We start from the raw sequence: 23,819 nt of genomic DNA on the forward strand, positions 1-23,819 counted from the left end.
AAAATATTTCACTTGGGTTGTGAGAAAACACTGAAATTAGTTTAAGGAATTGTCAGTAAAAATGAGGAAATTAAGTTCAGACTATTTGCAATTTCAGTCTTTTTGCAACCAAGCACATAGTGATATGCAACTGTCTCCCAGAATAAAAAAAAAAAAAATTAGGTCTTTATTTGTTTTCTTTTAAATAGAAGACAACACAGAATGAGAGCAATTTTCTTTCGAAAGACAAACGATGATTTTTCATTTTTTTTTTCTTTTTTTTTCTGTTAGATGTTTCTCCTTCACGACCTGCTTCAGAGTTTGTCTGTGTTTTAGATGTATGATGATGTGTGACAAATGTATAATAATAATAATTATATTAATGATAATATAGTGTGTAATAGAATAACTATGACCAGAAAATGAACATATTATTACACTTTAATGGTATAGAGATAGAGTCTCTTCGTCGGTCCCCTACCAGAGGCGGACTGGCGAAGACTGACTCCGTTTACAAATTTTTTCCTATATTTTCTTGTAAAGATTTGAAAAGAAGAGGATTTTTTGGGAGTACTGTATAGCAAGTAGGTTGCTTGTCTAGTCCATAAACTTTGTTATTACAATTACAGATGATTTTAATCGTTATCATTATTCTACATATTATAAATGGCAAGTGATGCTGATATACATATAAAATATGCATATACATGGTGTGCGGAGTTTCATTTCTGGACGAGTCTTTTGAATGAGAAATTCAATCAATCAAAGAACATTGATTTGTTGCATTTAAAATGGCGACTTTCCACTCGCCTTTGAAAGAAGGAGGACTTGGTCTCTCTGGAACAAGTCTCGTATCGTTCACGAAAGATAGAGGAAGATTTTAAAGACTTCAGAAAGAAAAGTTTTCAGGATAGGAAGTACATGACAAAAAAGAAAATCATCTAAAAAAAAAACAGATCCTCTCTTTCTCGCCTTTAGATTTATAACAAGAGCAGAAATGATATTAGGAAAGAAAAATTAGAAAAATTTAAGAGGTACAGGTGACGACGCTCTTTTAGATGTCAACAAATCGGTTAATTAGTCTAATTAGGGAGTTTTTTGTGGATCGTTTATAAATAGAAATATATATAAATAGGGTAAGCTCTACCGCATGGCATTTCATTGTACTGTTAGTGTTGCTGCTTGACGGATTACTCCCTCTATAACTAACATGTTTCCTGTTGATTTTTAGCTCTGTAGATTATAAGACGATATTTTTCAGCCTGTGTAAATATATACATGCGAACTGCATAGGTACAGGTCATTGCATATACAGTATTTGTAATACATGTATGTAGATGTATGGATACCCATGTCTATATGTGTGTCATTATATTAATATTCATATGTATTCACACGTGTACCATGCATAATGTTCATATATACGCCTGCATGTGTATATCAATATATAGAAAAAATGCAACATGTTAGATTTCGTGTGTATATGCATTTATACATATATGCTCGGAGTTATGTATATATGAATATGAAGCACAAACAGACAGATTATTTCTTGCTTACAATTGTAAAAGCAATCAACCATACCTGGACACATATCGTTTTTTCAGAAATGAACTTTTTCGTATCAGAGGATTAACCATATCATGTAAAGAAACTCCTTTTATTTATATTCCTCTTATTCATCATATCTTTTGTACATACATAGATCTAATAGGACTCTCTTCACTCTCTTCTTCTAAGAGACTTGAAAATCTCTCTCTCTCTCTCTCTCTCTCTCTCTCTCTCTCTCTCTCTCTCTCTCTCTCTCTCTCTCTCTCTCTCGGTTGGAAATCCTTCTAAGGATAGTTATTCCAAGCACTGGATACCGTTGAAACACCGGAATCCTTTTCCAGCTACTCTGGAACTCCAGCCACTCTGGAACTCCAACCACTCCAGAACTCCAGCTACTCTGGAACTCTAGTCATGTTGGAACTCCAGGTAGTCTAGAACTCCAGTTAATCTGGAATTCCAGCCACTCTGGAACTCCAGCTACTCTAGAACTCCAGCTACTCTGGAACTCCAGCCACTCTGGAACTCCAGCTACTCTAGAACTCCAGCTACTCTGGAACTCCAGCCACTCTGGAACTCCAACTGCTCTGGAACTCCAACTGCTCTGGAACTCCAGCTACTCTGGAACTCCAACTGCTCTGGAACTCCAGCTACTCTGGAACTCCAACTGCTCTGGAACTCCAGCCACTCTGGAACTCCAACTGCTCTGGAACTCCAGCCACTCTGGAACTCCAACTGCTCTGGAACTCCCGCCACTCTGGAACTCCAACTGCTCTGGAACTCCAGCCACTTTGGAACTCTTCCCTAGAATCTGAATCTGTATTTAGGTCGAATCCTTGTGTCTTTGTTCGTTCAATTCCACCCTTTATCCCCTGATTTATTTACTTCCACCTCCTCTTTCGCTAATCCCACTCATCATGCCCGTCTACTGTTAGCTTTGAATGTAGTGTGTGTGCAAGTTTTATCTTAAAAATAAAACCAGTCATTTCAAAGCGAAAGCCTTACCGAAATGAGTATGTTAATGTGTGTGGTTGTGTCTAACTGTTCTCGTGCTGTCCGTTGTTTTGTTTTTTTTTTTTCATTTCTTTTTTTTTCCTTGCCGAAAAAAAAATGTTGGACTAACTTTTACGAGAAAATAAAAGAGGAACGAATAAAGTACTCGAAACTCAATCTTGAGTTTTGCTTCCTTCAGAGTCTGTAGTATAATGCAGACTGGTGATTATATAAATATATATATCCATCTAGTTATTAACCCCCTTCCCCCTTTAACTCTCCCTCCAACGACCGGTCATTAGAGAAATAAAAATCGAGACATTTTATATTATGTCTTACATTCCTTGTTGTTGATCTTATCCCTTGTGCTTTATTGAAGAAGATCTTGCAGTATATATATTTTCTCTTGTTATGTCTTCTCCCTCCATGCTCCCCCCCCCCCCCCGACCCCCACGTGACTATTCCATTTCCCTCTTCATTTTTCTCAGCCAGTTCTTTTCCATCTCTTCTTCTTTCTTGCGTAGATGAGAAAGAGCCGAGTTCTAGCCAGACCAGCAGCCATTTATTATTATGATCTATTTTTGTAATTATCCTCCGGTTATTTAACTGATGTCTTGTTGCTGGTCTGGCTGGAGACGTTTTGTGCCTGGGGAAGAGGAGAAGACTGCGATGCCAGGCAGCAAAGATTCACGAGCCTATACAAGTAAGACGGCAGACATGTTGCATCACACACCAAAGCTGTCAGGACACAACCAAGACAGCAGACATATTGCATCACATGCTAGAGGTGTCAGCCCACAACCAAGACAGCAAATATCTTGCATCACACACATACCCACACACACACACACACACCAGATGTCAGCGCACAACCTGGACAGCAAACATATTGCATCACACAACCAAGACAGCAAACATTGCATCACACACCAGAGCTGTCAACACACTAGCTGGAGAGCAAACATATTGCATCACACAACCAAGACAGCAAACATTGCATCACACACCAGAGCTGTCAACACACTAGCTGGAGAGCAAACATATTGCATCACACAACCAAGACAGCAAACATTGCATCACACACCAGAGCTGTCAACACACTAGCTGGAGAGCAAACATATTGCATCACACAACCAAGACAGCAAACATTGCATCACACACCAGAGCTGTCAACACACTACCTGAAAAGCAAACATATTGCATCACACAACCAAGACAGCAGACATATTGCATCACATGCTAGAGGTGTCAGCCCACAACCAAGACAGCAAATATCTTGCATCACACACATACCCACACACACACACACACACCAGATGTCAGCGCACAACCTGGACAGCAAACATATTGCATCACACAACCAAGACAGCAAACATTGCATCACACACCAGAGCTGTCAACACACTAGCTGGAGAGCAAACATATTGCATCACACAACCAAGACAGCAAACATTGCATCACACACCAGAGCTGTCAACACACTAGCTGGAGAGCAAACATATTGCATCACACAACCAAGACAGCAAACATTGCATCACACACCAGAGCTGTCAACACACTAGCTGGAGAGCAAACATATTGCATCACACAACCAAGACAGCAAACATTGCATCACACACCAGAGCTGTCAACACACTACCTGAAAAGCAAACATATTGCATCACACAACCAAGACAGCAAACATTGCATCACACACCAGAGCTGTCAACACACTAGCTGGAGAGCAAACATATTGCATCACACAACCAAGACAGCAAACATTGCATCACACACCAGAGCTGTCAACACACTACCTGAAAAGCAAACATTGCATCACACAACCAAGACAGCAAGCATTGCATCACACATCAAGAGCTTTCAGCACACAACCAGGACAACAGACATATTGCATCACACACCAGAGCTGTCAGACAACAGGGGCTAACTTTTGTATTGATATTTTTCCTCCACATGGCTCCCTTAGTGAAAGGTGGCGAAAGACATTTAATATTATTCGTTTCAAAGCACAAGGACCATTTTAAGTGCGAGACTACGATGATGTTAGAAGAGAATTTTCCCGCCTGAAGTGATCTTGGTGAACTTTCTGCTCGTGGCATCGGGAATTCTCTGTTTGTTCTTGATTATGAATACGTTTTATAAAGCCGCTGTGAGCGGCTCTTTATTTTGCTGTCACTTGATCCTTGTCAAGAATTGATGGATGGAACCAATAAAGTTGTAACAATGGATGAGATCTCTTTTAATTAAACCTTTAAAAAAAAAAATTATTATTTTTTCCTGAAATGGAGTTTTTTTTTTTATGCTACGTCGACAGAGGGTTCTCTTTGCCAAGGTAAGTGTTTAGCAAGAATGGCCCTCCAGGTTCCATCACCGGGCCCTATGGCTTAAATGTTCTATATTTTTTGTGTAAGGTTAGGTAAGGTAACAGACTATGTGTGTGTGTATATATATATATATATATATATATATATATATATATATATATATATATATATATATATATATATATAGAAAGTCCTCAATTAACAAACTTGATTGGTTCTAAGAAGTTTGTAAGTCGAATTTTGTTAAATTTTCACCTAGGATAGACATCACCTAACTCACGTACCTACGATTTTCATCTACGAAAGTCAACAAATGATCCTGTTTCATAATGCAAATGTTGTTTTGCTTACTGCATTAAATTATGTAGTATTGTTATATTACAGTATTTCATTATGAACTTTTGATACAATATCTGAGATTTATGATTTCAGTCGGATTTATGTTTGTATCTCCGAATGTTTGTAAGTTAAGGACCTTCTATAAATATATATATATATATATATATATATATATATATATATATATATATATATATATATATATAATTGAATATATAACGTGTGTGGGGGGGGCCGGTTTATATATATATGTAAGTTTTTATATGAAATCCTCCACACATGTTATCTTGACCCCCTAAAGGGGGGTGCTTAAAGACATAAATATTCTTTCAATCCACGTAATATTTTGTGATATTTCAGTCTCGATGATCTACAAAGGACTTCGTCCGACAATCTTCACTGAAGATTTGATCCACCTCAGTCACATAACTACCAGACACTTGATTCTTTACAGGGGCAACAACTGTTAATTCAGAGGTAATTGTCCTATCTTGGAAATGAGTAGGCCTACATGCATAGTATACATGCAACCCACTTGTTTTCATCCAATAAATACATATAAAATAAGGTTCCTCCCAATTTGATGAAAATAAAGAATAGAATAAAAGGGAGAAAGTAAAACTGTCAAACAAGAGAGCACTAGTGAAAAGGTTAACGGCAAACTTTACCAGACCCAAGAATGCGCGCAGGACATCCTCTGTACGTGCGCGCGAGAGCGCCTTTTGCCAAGTCTTCTCTCGAAAACTGGAAGTTTGTTTCGGGCGAGTTTTAATTGTCTTTAATGACACCGAAACTCCCAACTTTTTCTTCTTTTTTTCCAGGTTCCTTTTCAAGTCGCTAATTGTTTGTGAAGAAGAGGAAGACGAAGGTTAAAGCTACCTGCTCAGAAGAGAACTTTAAGATGACGATTTTTGTTTATGTTGCTGATGTCAGTACTATTGCTTTTTTTTGTTTATTATTATTATCATTATCACTAGCTAAGCTACAATCCTAATTGGAAAAGAATGATGCTATAAGCCCAGGGGCTCCAACAGGGAAAAGTAGCCCAGTGAGGAAAGGAAACAAACAAACTACAAGAGAAGAAATAACTATCAAAATTGAATATATTAGGATCATTAGCAGTATTGAATTAGATCTATCCTATATAGACTAAAAAATCTTCACAAAAACACGAAGAGAAACAAGATAGAATAGCGTCCTCAAGCAAGAGAACTTTAACCCAAGACAGTGGTAGACCATGATACAGAGGCTATGGCATTACCAAGACTGGAGAACAATGTTATGATTTTGGAGTGTCCTTCTAGAAGAGCTGCTTACCATAGCTAAAGAGTCTTTTCTACCCTTACCAAGAGAAAAGTAGCAACTGAACAATATATTGAGGTAGTTAACCCATTGAGCAATGAAGAAGTGTTTGGTAATCTCAGTGTTGTCAGGTGTATGAGGACAGAGTAGAAGTGTAAATGAATAGGCCAGACCACTCGGTGTATTTGTAGAGGGATCCAATGTAGTACTATCTGGCCAGTCACAGGATCTAATAACTCTTTAGCAGTAGTATCTCAATGGGTGGTTGGTGCCTCGGCCTACCCTTTTATTATTATTATTATTATTACTTACTTACTTACTTACTAAGCTACAACCCTAGTTGGAAAAGCAGAATGGTATAAGCCCAAGGGCTCCAACAGGGAAAATAGCAAAGTGAGGAAAGGAAATATTACAAGAGAAGTTTAAGAATAATAATAACATTAATATAAATTTTTCATATATAAATCATAAAAACTTGAAAATAACAAGAGGATAAATTAAAAAACTTCAAAACAACAAGAGGAAGAGAAATAAGATAGTGTGCCCGAGTGTACCCTCAAGCAAAATAATGAAAATAATGATGTTCATGAGGATAATGGTATAAACAGATTTTATGGGACAAATCAACTAGCAAGTGTCTGCAAAAAGATGAATAAATATGAGAAAACTGTACAAAAACATTACTCTCTCTCTCTCTCTCTCTCTCTCTCTCTCTCTCTCTCTCTCTCTCTCTCTCTCTCTCTCTCTCTCTCTCCACAGGTAAGCTAGGATCATGAAAAAATCCATTTCAAACAAAATTATATACACTAAATACAGCAGCTATGGGCTCTACTGCACATCGTCACAGAAACTAAAAAATTTCCATAAGTTCCTTGTCTCAAGTTCCTGCTCATATTCCATAAATCTAAATCTTTTAAAAGGCAAAAATATTTGGAAAATATTCATACAAAATCCAAAGCTATTAGGATTTACTGACTTCTTTCCTCCGTCAAGAATAGTAAGACTACTGTTCTTATTCTTAAAATATTTTATTTCAATTTTTAATTACCATTTCCTTGTTTCTTTTCCTCACTGGGCTATTTTCCCTGATGGCGCCCTTGGGCTTACATCATCCGGCTTTTCCAGCTAAGGTTGTAGCTTGGCAAGTAATAATGATAATAGTAATAGCGATTATAAAAGCTTATAGCGGTAATTAACCTTAGGTATAAGTCTCCCCGAAGAGACTTTTCCTTACTTAGGTTAGTAGAATGTAAACATTGGCCACGACTACGCTGATTCGCTCCACCCTAGCCAGTGTTTTTTCGAGTGTTACAAGAAAAGGTCTGGCCTAATTGTCTCCTCGACATTACTGATCCATGGTATTTGATTTCTTGTATAATTTTGGGTTATTTGCTTAGTTTCCTCTATAAACCGTTTGCACAAAGTATCCTAAACTTGTTTCCTTGTTGAGGGAAAAACTAAAGGTAGTTCGAATCGACTGTTGATTTCTGAAGCTATAGTTAGAGACGTGTCATGTAGCCTACACAGAGAACTGCTTAATTAAGCCATTGTTTTTGGGATGACTCAAGTTTACGAGGATAAAATCTCGGTAATTTTGAAAATGTCTTTAAAATCGTATTTTCCATGCCATGAATATGTCGTTTTCGAAAATGTTCTACCATTTAAAAAACCATCCATTGTAAGGTTCCGGTTTCACCAAGCTAGGTAAAGTTGTGTAACTTTACCCGTGCACCGTTCATATTTTTCCGACTATGAGTAAAAACTAGGAGTCTTGCATCAGCAAGGTTTATAGTCCTTGAGTTTAAGTACATCTTTGTGTGAAGTGGTTGTTTGTGTATGTTAATCGTCACTTCCATGAGAAAGTCACGGCTCACTATGTTGTGTTAGGTAGGAACATAAGTTTTGGTGTTCACCGTGAAATTGTTTATACACGCACACACACACACCGCTTGTCTCCTGGCTGTGGTTCCTAGATCGCAGTAGTCTTTCATAACGCCAGATAGAATTGTGTTTACTGGGAAATTAATTAGGTATTGCATACCTTCTGATTAATAGTTGCCATCGTCACTAAACCCCTAATTTTGCCTAAAGTGTTCGTGGAATAATTGCCATATTTAATTAGAGAATTTGCTGGCATAGGTTGGCATAAAATGGCCATAAATAGACGCGAGCGGAAGGACATGGCTGAGACCTTTGTTCTGCAGAGGATATTAGTAGATTTTGTTATATTAATTTTCTAATTTTCTCTGACATTTATGAAAGCATGATTTCACTTTCATTAAATTCTATATAGCCTTCCGTTTTGATAAAGAATGACTATTATCAATTTTACTTCGTACCTCACGACAGTTCATTCATTGGCGTTAATCCTAAATCCCATATTACATTTGTTAAATCTACATCACTGACCTCGACGCCAGACAATGTGCCGCAAATACCGTAAAGCCAAATTTAAACTAAGCCGTGATTTTTTTCGAAAGTGGGGAATGAATTAAAAGTGTAATGTGTTTTACAACTTAAGAAATTACAAAACATAATAAACAGAGGAGCAAGATTGATAAAAGGTGTCCCACCCCGAGAATGGTTCACCACTATTTTAATTGAATTACGTTGACTGCCTATTAAATCTAGAATAGAGTTTAAGATTTGTGCAATGACTTAGCCATTGATTAGAAGTGGATGTCCAAAATATACAAGAGAATTGCTACACATCGAGAAGCCAAATGAATTTTATCGACACGAGAATAGTTACAAATAGTTTAAAGTTATTGGACCCTCGATTTATGTTTACTGTTGGCTGTAGAGCTTCCATATATGCTACCCCTGGACTTTTTATAGGAAGTTCCCGCTAGAGTCCGAAAGAAGCTGAAGACTTTCTTATTTTATTTCTAAGGGCTTCGATTTTCGATTTGACAATTAATGCGGAATACGCTGGTTGATACTCTAAATAAATAAGACTGTATACGACTAACATCTTGTAGAGAACGGGGTTTTCATGTGTGATAGGACCAGGAAAACTGCCCTTGAAAATAAGGGATTGATTATGCGATGAATATCACCAAAGTCTACTCGCTAGTTGTTGATACATTTTAGGATATAAAACATTGTTTAACTATAAATTCTGAAAGTAGATCTATATCAATTTGATATACTGCTATAATTCTTAACAAACGTCCATATTAGATTGATTTTATTATCGCAATCACAGGTCGATGTCGATTTTATATTTCGTAGTTATCAGTCTGGTGAAGATAAATATTTGTATGTACAAGTCGATATTAAATTTAGACAAGTCAGAATAAATCAGCCCTATTTAATCGTTTCAAATGCTACGCCGAATCAGTCAATTTCAGCTGATTTAATTCGGCTAAATATTACAAGATCCAAATCTATTTAATATGTATTGGAGGAGTAGAGATGTTTTGGGGAAATATTAATTTTCCTTGCTTTTTACAATTAAATTTGAGAGGATTTTTCCCACCTAATTGTGTTTCACAGCATTAAAGTAGAATTATCCTTTGGGAGAAACCGCAGACCATCAGCTCGAAGCCTTAAGATATTTTAGTCACATAAACGGGTGACATACTATAAGACTTGCTTGCAATATCCTTAGATATCGCTTGAAGAGTTGCAGCGGGGAACCCAAAACACACAAGATTTGGTTAGTTTATCTCAAAAGACAAACAAATTTGGTAAAATTACATAGTGTCACCTTAAGAAATTATTATTTAACGCACTTTTAATTAGATTAATTGGCAAGTATTAAGATTTACTGTTCCGCTTTCAGTGATTATAACACTTCCTATAAATATAGGTTGAAAGTATTAATAATTTGTCACGCTTTGCTCCATCGAAAATATTAAAAGTGAAGTAGAATTTGGACTTATGGTAGAAATTAAAAGGTGAATGTACTCTTTAGAATTTAATATCGCCGTAGGTTGGCCAATGCAGGATGACTATAGTCAATTTCTTTTAATGAGGCGTATTTGCACCGACTCGTAGCGGTGCCCTATTAGCTCGGAAAAGTTTCCTGATCGCTGATTGGTTAGAATGATCTTGTCCAACCAATCAGCGATCAGGAACCTTTTCCGAGCTAAAATGGCATCCCTGCGAGTAGGTGCAAATCTGCCTCGCTAAATAAAATTGACTATAGTGAACGCTAAACTGGGGTTGGAGTCCCACTCAAACTCGTTAGTTTCTTTGGTCACCGCAACTTCACCATCCTTGTGAGCTAAGGATGGAGCGTTTGGGGAGCCTATAGATCTATCCGCTGAGTCATCAGCTGCCATTGCATGGCCCTCCTTGATCCTAGCTTGGGTGGAGAGGGGGCTTGTGTGCTGATCATATGTATATATCGTCACTTTCTAGGGCATGTCCTGCTTGATAGGGCAGTGTCACTGTCTCATGCCTCTTCCATTCATGTGCGGCCTTTGAACCTTTAAATGCTCCCCACCATTTATTGCATAAAATTGCATCTTATTACAAAAATGCAATGGCAGAATTTGAGAGGTCTTGGAAGAGTCCCATAATTAAGGTTACCTGGTAGGCTGAATTACAAAGGATATTGTAAGGAGTGGAGCTCGCTTTGTAAGGGGGCCATTTTCTTACTGTATGTTACGCTGAATTTAAAGCACATAACACCTTCACTATCCGAGTTGGAATTAAAAAACTATGGTGAGCGGCTATATATATATATATATATATATATATATATATATATATATATATATATATATATATATATATATATATATATATATATATGTATATATATATGTATATATATATATATATATAATATATATATATATATACACAATAGTTAGTCATAACTTTACTTTCGTTGGTTTTATGTTACCAGTTATTGGAGCCAAAGTGTTCCTCTCTACTGTAGGTTCTAGAGCTTTCAAATATGCGTCCCAAAGACTATATAACAAACTCTCACTAGCCATCAGAAGGACTGAAGATATTATTGTTTTCAAGAAGCTGAAAACTTTCTGGTTTTATGAGTTCTTCGATAATGTGGATTTGACATTTAACGTGGAATGCGCTGTTTGATACTCTATACCTAATAATGTATACGACAAACAGACTTTATAGGCCACGCAGGGCTCAGGGTATCTGTGTGTGACAGTATCAGGAAAACAGGCCTTAAATCAAAATAAGTAAAATAGTTGATGCAGAATACTTTCTTAGAGAGACTTATACAGTTCTTCCCCACCAAAAACATCTATATTCACCATAAGAGGGTCTTGACTAAAATGTTAATTAATAGTATAAGAAATACAATAATTGAAAAGCATATGTCTGTAATTCTTGTCCTGCTGACCTCATTGTGACCTGCTGCTATTTCCACCGGATTCCTCTGTCCTGCCATGATCCTGTAATAGCCACACACAAGGATTTAAGGTTAAGGTAGGCTACTTACCTACGCTCTTGATTCCTTTCTGTCCAACCTCTAACTTTTCATTCATTGTCCATTTGAGAGGTTTAACCCTCAATCACTCATCGGTGCTGAATAGCCTAAGTCATAAGTCTTGATTCTTTAATTATTATTATTATTATTATTATTATTATTATTATTATTATTATTATTATTATTATTACTTCCACTAACGAAGTTGGAATGAGGTTAAGTTTTTGTCCCGGTTTGTGTGTGTGTATTTGTTTGTGAACAGCTTTCTGGCCACAATTTTATTCATAGGGTAATGAAACTTGCAGGGATTAACTATTATGTAAGAAGCTGGAAATGATTAAATTTTGGAAGGTCAAGGTCGAAGGTCAAGCAAAACTTCCAATTCACATAATCAGCCATAAGTTTAGACTTCGTTGTCACAGAGATTTCAAACTTGGACCATATTTGAGTGCATCATAATCCATGCCACTTAATACATGTTAAGGTCAAAGGTCAAGGTCGAGAAATGGGTTGCCGTGATGGAGGTCTGCGCTCTAGTGAGTGTCCCTCTAGTTATTATTATTAATATTATTATTGTTGTTGTTGTTGTTATTGAAAGCTAAACTATAACACTATTAACACAGAGAAATGCTACAAGCCCAATGGTTCCAATGGGGAAAGCACTCGAAGGTGGTAATGCCGTCAGTACACCTCACGTCGTGTACTGTAGGTATTACTTGAAGGTCATCGCAGAGTTCCTTAGGCTTCAGCTCCACTTACTTTATATCACTCTACTTTACATCCATTCCTTCTTCCTTTCTTCCATCTTGCTGTGCAACCTCATCTAATATTTACTAAATAGTGCCATAGCCTCTGTACCTTGGTCTTGCACTGCCTTGGGTTAGAGTTCTCTTGCTTGAGGGTACACTCAGACACTACTATTTCGTTATTTCCTTTCCTCACTGGGCTACTTTCCCTTTTCGAGCCCTTAGGCTTATGCCATCTTGCTTTTCCAACTAGTGTTGTAGCTTAGCTAATAACAACAACAGCAATACTACTACTACTACTACTAATAATAATAATGATGATAATAATAATAATAATAATAATAATAATAATAATAATAATAACGATGATGATGATGATAATAATTAATAATAATATCATCATCTCCCCCAGCACTTAGGCGCTGAATGGCCTCACAGGAACCAAAAATGAGGCTATATACCCCAAATTCACTGATCCAATCGAATCTAAGAGGAAGACAGCCCAGTATGTAATATGTGTTTATCTGATCATGTATTCGTACTCATCAATCTTCAGGACCCCATCTCATATTTTTACACACATTTTAGTAAATAAGGTTTACCGAGTCTAATAACGTATTCAATTCAAGATTCAAAATCAAAATATCGCCATATTCAATTATGAATTGAATGAAATTAAGTTCAAATTGAATTTATTCAGTAATGATATCAAAAGACTTCTCATTTATAAACTCTAATTCCCAGTTTTCTGCTTTAACTGACAACTCAAATCTTCGCATCTCGAATTCGCCAAATGATCTGTAACTTTTTTTTTCCCAAACAGTTGATATACTGGATGGAACTCGAAGTACATTGATTTTGTTTAGTACGAAAAGACAGGAAAATAAAGATTGAATTATTAAAGAAAAATAAAATAAAAGGCAACTTCTCGATAAACTACCATGATGAGTGGTACTAGCCACTCTCTATTTCCACATTCAAAGATTCGCAACATCTGGAATTCACCAAATATTTAGAACCTTTTTCTTTCCTAAACAGCTGATATACTGGAGGCGCAATGCTACACAGTATTATTATTATTATTATTATTATTATTATTACTAGCCAAGCTACAACCCTAGTTGGAAAAGCAAGATGCTATAAGCCCAGAGGCTCCAACGGGGAAAAATAGCCCAGTGAGGAAAGGAAACAAGGAAATAAATAAATGATGAGAACAAATTAACAATAAATTATTCTACAACCAGTAACAACGTCAAAACAGATATGTCATATATAAACTATAAAAAGACTCATCTCAGCCTGGTCAACATAAAAACATTTGCTGCAACTTTGAACTTTTGAAGTTCTACTGATTCAACTACCCGATTAGGAAGATCATTCCACATCTTGGTCACAGCTGTAATAAAACTTCTAGAATACTGTGTAGTATTGAGCCTCATGATGGAGAAGGCCTGGCTATTAGAATTAACTGCCTGCCTAGTATTACGAACAGGATGGAATTGTGCCGGAAGATCTGAATGTAGAGGATGGTCAGAATTATGAAAAATCTTATGCAACATGCATAATGAACTAATTGAACGAAGGTGCCAAAGATTAATATCTAGATCAGGAATAAGAAATTAATAGACCGTAAGTTTCTGTCCAACAAATTGAGATGAGAATCAGCAGCTGAAGACCAGACTGGAGAACAATGCTCAAAACAAGGTAAAATGAAAGAATTAAAACACTTCTTCAGAATAGATTGATCACCGAAAATCTTGAAAGACTTTCTCAATAAACCAATTTTTTGTGCAACTGAAGGAGACATAAACCTAGTGTGTTTCTCAAAAGTAAATTTGCTGTCGAGAATCACACCTAAAATTTTAAAAATCATACAAAGTTAAAGAAACATTATCAATACTGAGATCCAGATGTTGAGGAGCTACTGTCTTTAACCTACTTACAATCATACTTTGAGTTTTATTAGGATTCAACTTCATACCCCATAATTTGCACCATGCACAAATTTAGCTAGATCTCTATTAAGGGATTCAGCAATCCCAGATCTACATTCAGGGGATGGAATTGATGCAAAGAGTATCATCTGCATATGCAACAAGCTTGTTTTCTAGGGCAAACCACATGTCATGTGTATGTATGAAAACCAATGGGCCAAGAACACTAACCTTTGGAACACCAGATATCACATTCCTATACTCACTATGGTGCCCATCAACAACAACTCTTTGAGGTCTATTACTTAAAAAATCCATAATAATGCTAAGAAACGACCCACCCACTCCCAAAAGTTTGAGTTTGAAAACAAGGGTATCATGATTAATACGGTCAAAGGCAGCACTAAAATCAAGGACAATCATACGAACTTCCTGACAACAATCTATGGATTTCTGTACAGCATTGGAGTTTGTAAGAAGGGCATCACATGCTCCAAGGCCTTTACGAAAACCAAATTATAAACTAGGGAATAGATGATTACTTTCATCAAACATATTAAGACGTTTTGCCAGAAGACGTTCAAAAACTTTAGATAATATGAGAGTTATGGAAATTGGGCGGTAATCAGTTGGACTTGAGCTACCACAAACACATTTACACAGAGGAGTAACATTACCAATTCTCCAACAAGTGCTAAAAGCTCCGCTCCTTGCTAACTTACGCAAACTAACATAACTTTAGAGCTAAGAAATCTGCTGTCTTTATAAAAAATAAAGGGAAAATACCATTTGGGTCTAGAAGTTTTATTCCAGCTGTGGCCAAGTTGTGGAATGATCTTCCTAATCGGGTAATTGAATTGGCAGAACTTCAAAAGTTTAAACTTACAGCAAATGTTTTGATGTTGAACAGGTTGACATAAGTCTTTTTATAGCTTGTATATAAGATATCTTTTGATTTTAATTGTTCATTATTTCTCATATCGTTTATTTATTTTTATTTCCTTTCCTCACTGAGCTATTTTTCCCTGTTGGAGCCCTTGAGCTTATAGCATCTTGCTTTTCCAACTAGGGTTGTAGCTTAGCTAGTAATAATTATTATAATAATGATAATTATGGAACTCAAAGTACTTGTAAATCCAAAGTAATGAATGAATTACTATAGAGAAATGCCCAAATGTAAACAATATGAACATGACTACAGTATATACAAAGATAGGAACAGTATTCAGGCTTTAAAGAAAGAAGATGATTGTTTAAGATAATGGTCAAAAGGCCAAAGCGATATAAAAATAAAAGGCAACTGCTTGATAGAGCACCAAACATCATATCCATTTTATTAAGCCTACCCAACGTCCCCGTTTAATCAGAATAAAAGATAGAGAAAGTTGTCAGAAAGTATTCTTGAGTATACCTTCAATGTAAACAACTCTTATCCCAATTAGTGTTAGGTCATTGAATAGAGACTTTGGCATCATCCAACAATGGTTAGATTTATGAGTGTCCTAGATGAACTTCTTACCATAGTTAAAGTCTCTCTTCTAACCGTACCTTTTTAACTAAAGAGTCTTCTACTCGTATCTTTTAACTGAAGAATCTCTTCTACCCAAGCTATTTAGGGCAAATAGCCACTGAATAGTTATAGTAACTTCCACTCAATTGTGTGTCAAGTGTAGTATAATTATTGTTGTTAGATGTGTAAGGAAACCTAGAGAAGTTGTGTAAGGAAACTTGGAGAAGTTGTGTAAGGAAACCTAGAGAAGTTGTGTAAGGAAACCTAGAGAAGTTGTGTAAGGAAACCTAGAGAAGTTGTGTAAGGAAACCTAGAGAAGTTGTGTAAGGAAACTTAGAGAAGTTGTGTAAGGAAACTTGGAGAATTTGTGTAAGGAAACTTAGAGAAGTTGTGTAAGCGATATGCCAGACTATTCGTTGTATGTTTAAAGTCTACTCATGAATGGCCTAGGCAAGGGACAGTGACAATGTCCTAGCTAGCAGAACAATGTCCTAGAGACTGACTATATATACATATGATCATCGCCCAACGCCACATCCTTAACTTACAGGGATGGCGAGGTTGCAAATACCTCAAGAAACTATCGAGCTTCAGCGCAACCCGAACCCCAGTTCGCCAGATTGCCAGGCAGGGACGTTTTCAATAGGCCACCACAACCTTAGACAAAGGATGAGCTTGAACCTAAAGAAGGTCCCGCGGAGGGTAATAGTTGTCAGTGCACCTCACGGAATGTACTGTAGGCATTATTAAAGGATCCTTGCTGTGCCCTCTCTGCTTCTATCTGGACCACCATTTAGCTTTCCAGTTTAATTCCGATCTAGCGTCGTGTCTTCCATCTTGATTTTCATCCTCTTCCACTTTGCAATATTGACCAAGTATTTTCCCTAAATTCACTTCGGAACTGGTCCAGTCGCCAGACTATGTGGCCTAAATTCGATTAAATCCAAATTCTTCTTGAACTTTTCGATTGAGTAAAATGCTCATTATCCTTTGAAGTGATGCAATTTCCGTGTGATTTATCAAGAGATATAAAGATATTTAATTCTTCTAAAAAGTAGAGGTTAGTGGAAGATCACGTATATATCTAATGTTGATTTATTTTTAAGAAAAAAAAAAACGGAATGGATAATTTAACTAGATTATTATTATTATTACTAGCTTAAGCTACAATCCTAATTGAAAAAGCGAGATGCTACAAGCACAAGGGCTCCAACAAGGAAAAATAACTCGGTCAGGAAAGGAAATCAGGAAATAAACGATTACAGTGCAGTAGTTAACCCATGAGATAAAAAGATATGAAGTGTAATATGTTATATGATTTTATTGACTATTATCATAGGAAAAGCTTATTGCTATGACAAGAGCTTCCTTTTTATAAAAAATTAAATAATTTTCAACCATTGGCCCTCTCCGATTAGTAAGCCCAGTGAGCAATAAATTCACGCTCCAGAAATCTCGCCTCTCCTCTCGCTATAACTCCCAGAAAGAAACATTACGGAATCCTCTTAGTCTGAGAATCATTACGGAGACGGGGAAAAGAAACATTACCCGGACATTTAGTTAGGCCGTTCATTAGGAAAACGTGCATTTGCCAGATTACTTCGGCCACTTTCCCAGATTATTTTCTTCTCTCTTCGCTTCTTCTTTATTTTATATTATATATGTACAAATGCTAAAGGCATGATAGCTCACCCAATTCTAATTCATTAAGGAAATTACAACTCGGTGCCCTGAAATTCGTACGTCATAAACACGGGATTTGTAAAAGGGACTCTCTGGAAAACTAGTTGATTTAGGCATTACTGATGTAAAGTGACATTTAACGAGGGAAAGAAAGAGGGCGAGGATACCCTTTCCGACAGAGATTCGACGCCGTGTCTTGGAATGTAAATTTCGTGATTAAATTTAGTCTATTTGATGAACTGAAAATGGAGCTGTTGCTATGTGTGAGTATGTCTAGAGAATTATTTTCCTGAAGCTATTCCGTTTTAGTGTGTGTGTATTTATTTATATATATATATATATATATATATATATATTTATATATGCATATATATATATATATATGTATATCTATATATATATATGTATATATATATTATATATATGTATATACATATATTATATATATATATATATATATATATATATATGTGTGTGTGTATATATATAATTATATATGTGTGTGTGTATATATATAATTATATATGTATGCATATATATATACATATATACATATATAATTATATATATATACATATATGTATATATTATATATAAATGCATTTATTATATATAAATGTATTTATATATGTATAAATATATATATATATATATATATATATATATATATATATATATATATATATATATATATACACATTATACACATACATATATAAATATATTATACATACATTCATACATACATATATAAATATATTATACATACATACATACATACATATATACATATACATATAGCCAGACACTTACTCTTTATTATATAGGGCAGATAGAAAAGATGAAAATTAGATAAGATGATATAGCGAAGAGTGGTACCACAAGGATATTTTTAGATAGCATTTGTGACGCTGATATCAAGCATATGACATGTTACTGTCCTAAATATATATCTATTATTATTATTTTGTATTATTATTAGCTAAGCTTCAACTCTAGTTGGAAAATAAGGATGCTATAAGCCCAAGGGCTCCTACAGGGAAACAGTGTGAAAAAAAGATGGTTATCGAAGCTAGTAGCGAAATGGCATATTGCTGAAAACGATGCTACAATTGCTTAAAAAGTAAAAAATAAGTTACAAGAGACACGAGGTGGCAAAGCAAACTTAATGTACATCTTTTAAGCGAGTCATTGGTATTAAACTATGATCTATAATCCCACGGCAAAGAATGATTTGAAAGTACAAAGAAGATAGAATTAAGAGAGGGTACTTGGTAATAAGTAATTCTCATGCTTCAAGTAAAGTCCCTGAGAAGGAAAATGAGTTTGCCAATACACTTGAATAAATTAGGAGTGTTATTACGAGTTCTTCCTCTAATGGCAATTATGTTAATTTTGCTGATGGAACCAGACGAGCAAAAATTAAAAGCATAGAAGACGGTGCAAAAACGAAACGATAGGAAAACTCGAACCGAAAATGTTGTTTCATGTATAGTGAGATTTGAGAACAAAAACCTCGGAAGAATAATGGGAGTTGAATGGCAGGACATGATTAGAAATTAAACTATAAGAGATTACTCAAGTGCCATATGTGGATGAGATCATGGTGAGGGGTAGATGGAGATGGTTTGGTCATGCTCTTCGCACTCCCCAAGAGAGATTAGTTCGCCAAACTTTCAATTATGCTCCACAAGGCACTAGAAGAGTTGGAAGACCCAGGTCTACATGGCTGAGGACTATAAAGAGTGAAGGAGGAGATGGTGAATGGACAAGTATTTATCTAAAAGCTTAAGATAGAGACGACTGGTGAAATATAAATGAGGCCCTTTGCGTCAATAGGCGCAGGAGGAGATGATGATAGTGAGAAGGATGATGAGGATAATGCATTAGTTGAATGAATTTGAGAAGACATCATACGTCCCTGCCTGGCGATCTCCGGATTGGGGATGGAGTCCCGCTCAAGCTCGATAGTTTCTTGTAGTGTCTGCAACCTCACCATCCTTGTGAGCTGAGAATGGGGGCTTTGGGGGAATCTATAAGTCTACCTGTTGAGTCATCAGCACCCATTGCCTGGCCGTCCATGGTCCTAGATTGGACGGAGAGGGGGGCTTTTCAGTCTTTAGGGCATTTTCACTGTCCCTGGCCTCTGACATTCATGAGCGACCTTTAAACCTTTGTTATTTCCGAAACCAGGGGAAAGTGGGATGGTCCATATCTTTCTAAACCATGTTCTTGAAATTCAAAAACCATTGATGACAATGTTGATAGAATTGTTACAATGCGGTAGGTATAGCATTCGTGATATATATCATTTGCTATCTTGCCTGTAGTCAGAAATATGGACCTGTTAAAAAGGAATATAACTTAGTAGGTCCGTTGACTGGCCAGATAGTACTACTTTAGATCCCTCTCTGGTAACGGCTCATTTTTCCTTTGGCTACACATACATCGAATAGTCTGGCCTATTCTTTACAGATTCTTCTCTTCCCTTATATACCTGACAACACTAAGATAACCGAAAAATCATCCTTACTCAAGGGATTAACTACTGCAGTGTAATTGTTTAGTGGCTGCTTGGTAAGAGTAGAAGAGACTCCAGCTTTGGTAAAGTAGCTCTTTTAGGAGAAGGAAACTCCAAAATCAAACCATTGTTGTCTAGTAATGAGTAGTGTCATAGCCATTTGTTGCATTTGGGTGTTGAATGGCCTAACACTCGACTGAAAAAAATATCGGAATGCTGAATTGAGAAACCTATTATCTGAACAATCGACCAAACAAATCTAAGAACTGAACATTCGCCTGTTTAAAAAAATATATATATTATCCGAATGTACTTACTTTAAGGGTTGTTTTCCTGATCCAATCATACATGGAAACCCTGTGTTCTACTGGACCTATAAGATCTGTTGTCCCTATATATATTCCTAGGTATTTAGAATGTCAAACGCCGTTTTCCGTATTAATTGCCAAATCCACATTATCGAAGCACTTAAAAAACAAGAAAATCTTCAGATTCTTCTTGAAATCAGTAATATCTTGTCTTTCGTATATCTAGTGGGCGCTTATTGTATAGTCCTGGGCTGCATGTATGAAAGCTCTAGAACCTATAGTAGAGGTACAATTGAGCACAAGAATTCTGGTACACTCAGACATACCCTTACTATGCGACAAGTTCTTGTGTTTAGCCCCATCCACCATCTTTACCATCTCTACGCAAGTTATCTGTTTGAATATTCATTGCGAAGTAAGGGTGCACTTCTTTGGAGCAAGCTGTGCCCGGGACACCCATTGCCAACTGTACATCTTGCCTCCAATAACACTAAACCATCTGTAAATATTCTCATGTAGACACGATTTGTTGGCTTGAAACCATTTGTAACTATTTTTGTGTCAACACGATTTGATAGCTCGTGTACCAATAACTTGAATTCATCTGTAAAAATTCTCGTGTTGACACGATTTGTCGGCTCGTGCACCAATAACTTGAAACTATTTTGTAACTATCCTTGTGTCGACACGATTTGTTGGCTTATGCACCAATAACTCAAAACATTTATAACTATTTTCGTGTTGACACGATTCGTTGGCTCATGCACTAATAACTTTAAACCATATATATCTATTTTTTTGTCAGCACGATCCGTTGGCTCATGCACCAATAACTTAAAACCATTTGTAACTATTCTCGTGTCGACAAGATTTGTGGCCCATGCACCAATAACTTGAAGCATTTGTAACTATTCTCGTGTCGACACGATTCATTGGCTCGTGCGCCAATAACTTGAAACTATCTATAACTATTCTTGTGTTGACACGATTTATTGCAAGTGCAGCGATAAATTCAAATCATCTGTAACTAATCTCATGCCAACATGATTCGTTAGCTTGTGCACCAATAATTTGAAACAGTCTGTAAATATTCTCAAGTCAACACGATTCTTAAGCTCGTGCAACAATAACTTGAAACCATTTGTACCTATTCTCATGTCGACACAATTCGTTGGCTCGTGCGCCAATAACTTGAAACTATCTATAACTATTCTTGTGTTGACACGATTTATTGCAAGTGCAGCAATAACTTCAAATCATCTGTAACTAATCTCATGCCAACATGATTCGTTAGCTTGTGCACCAATGATTTGAAAGTCTGTAAATATTCTCAAGTCAACACGATTCATAAGCTCGTGCAACAATAACTTGAAACCATTTGTAACTATTCTCATGTCAACACAATTCATTGGCTCAAGCACCAATAACATGAAACCATCTGTAACTAATCTCGTTTCGACACAATTCGTTAGCCCGTGCACCAATAACTTGAAACCATCTGTAACTATTCTCGTACCATCTGTAACTATTCTCGTGTCGACACGATTCATTGGCTCGTGCACCAATAACTTTAAACCATCTGTAACTATTCTCTTGTCGACATGATTCATTGACTCATGCACCAATAACATGAAACCATCTGTAACTATTCCCGTGTCGACACGATTCGTTGGCTCGTGCACCAGTAACTTTAAACGATTTGTAAATATTCTTGTGTTGACAGGATTTATTGACTTGTGCACCAGTAACTTGAAACCATCTGTAACTATTTTCGTGTCGACGCGATTCGTTGGGTAGTGCACCAATAACTTTAAACCATCTGTAACTATTGTCGTGTCGACAACATTCATTGGCTCATGCACTAATAACTTTACACCACCTGTAAATATTCTCGTGTCGAGATGATTCGGTGGCTCGTGCACCAATAACTTGAATCCATCTGTAACTATTGTCGTGTCAACAAGAATCATTGGCTCATGCACCAATGACTTGAATTAATGTGTAACTATCCTCGTGTCAGAACGATTTGTTGGCTTGTGCACCAATAACTTGAAACTATTTTGTAACTATTTTTATGTCGACACGATTTGTTGGCTTGTGTACCAATAACTCCAAACATTTGTAACTATTCTCGTGTTGACATGATTCGTTGGCTCGTGCATCAATAACTTGAAACCATATATAACTATTTTCATGTCGACACGATTTGATGGCTCGTGCACCAATAACTTGAAACCATTTGTAATTATTCCTGTGTCGACAGGATTCGTTGGCTAGTGCGCCAATAACTTGAAACCATTTGTAACTATTCTTGTGTCGACAGGATTCGTTGGCTAGTGCGCCAATAACTTGAAACCATTTGTAACTATTCTTGTGTCGACAGGATTCGTTGGCTAGTGCGCCAATAACTTGAAACCATTTGTAACTATTCCTGTGTCGACAGGATTCGTTGGTTAGTGCACCAATAACTTGAAACCATTTGTAACTATTCCTGTGTCGACAGGATTCGTTGGCTAGTGCACCAATAACTTGAAACCATTTGTAACTATTCCTGTGTCGACAGGATTCGTTGGCTAGTGCACCAATAACTTGAAACCATTTGTAACTATTCCTGTGTCGACAGGATTCGTTGGCTAGTGCACCAATAACTTGAAACCATTTGTAACTATTCCTGTGTCGACAGGATTCGTTGGCTAGTGCACCAATAACTTGAAACCATTTGTAACTATTCCTGTGTCGACAGGATTCGTTGGTTAGTGCACCAATAACTTTAATCCATCTGTAACTATTGTTGTGTCAACAAGAATCATTGGCTCATGCACCAATGACTTGAATTAATGTGTAACTATCCTCGTGTCAGAACGATTTGTTGGCTTGTGCACCAATAACTTGAAACTATTTTGTAACTATTCCTGTGTCGACAGGATTCGTTGGCTCGTGCACCAATAACTTGAAACCATTTGTAACTATTCCTGTGTCGACAGGATTCGTTGGCTCGTGCACCAATAACTTGAAACCATTTGTAACTATTCCTGTGTCGACAGGATTCGTTGGCTCGTGCACCAATAACTTGAAACCATTTGTAACTATTCCTGTGTCGACAGGATTCGTTGGCTAGTGCACCAATAACTTGAAACCATTTGTAACTATTCCTGTGTCGACAGGATTCGTTGGCTAGTGCACCAATAACTTGAAACCATTTGTAACTATTCCTGTGTC

At 36.5% G+C, this 23,819-nt stretch overlaps 1 protein-coding gene across 2 annotated transcripts in view; it reads left to right on the top strand.

The window, feature by feature from the left end:
* Positions 1-7,724: 7,724 nt before the first annotated feature.
* Positions 7,725-23,819, top strand: part of LOC137633285 (ras-related protein Rab-33B-like) — a 116,604-nt gene continuing 100,509 nt past the window's right edge. For both annotated transcript variants that reach the window (XM_068365498.1, XM_068365500.1), the window contains exon 1: positions 7,725-7,840. In XM_068365498.1, coding sequence (XP_068221599.1) covers positions 7,838-7,840 — 3 coding nt within the window. In that variant the 5' untranslated portion in view covers positions 7,725-7,837. The remainder of the gene's footprint in view (positions 7,841-23,819) is intronic.

Source organism: Palaemon carinicauda, chromosome 42, assembly GCF_036898095.1.
Source record: "Palaemon carinicauda isolate YSFRI2023 chromosome 42, ASM3689809v2, whole genome shotgun sequence".
Classification (NCBI taxonomy): domain Eukaryota; kingdom Metazoa; phylum Arthropoda; class Malacostraca; order Decapoda; family Palaemonidae; genus Palaemon; species Palaemon carinicauda.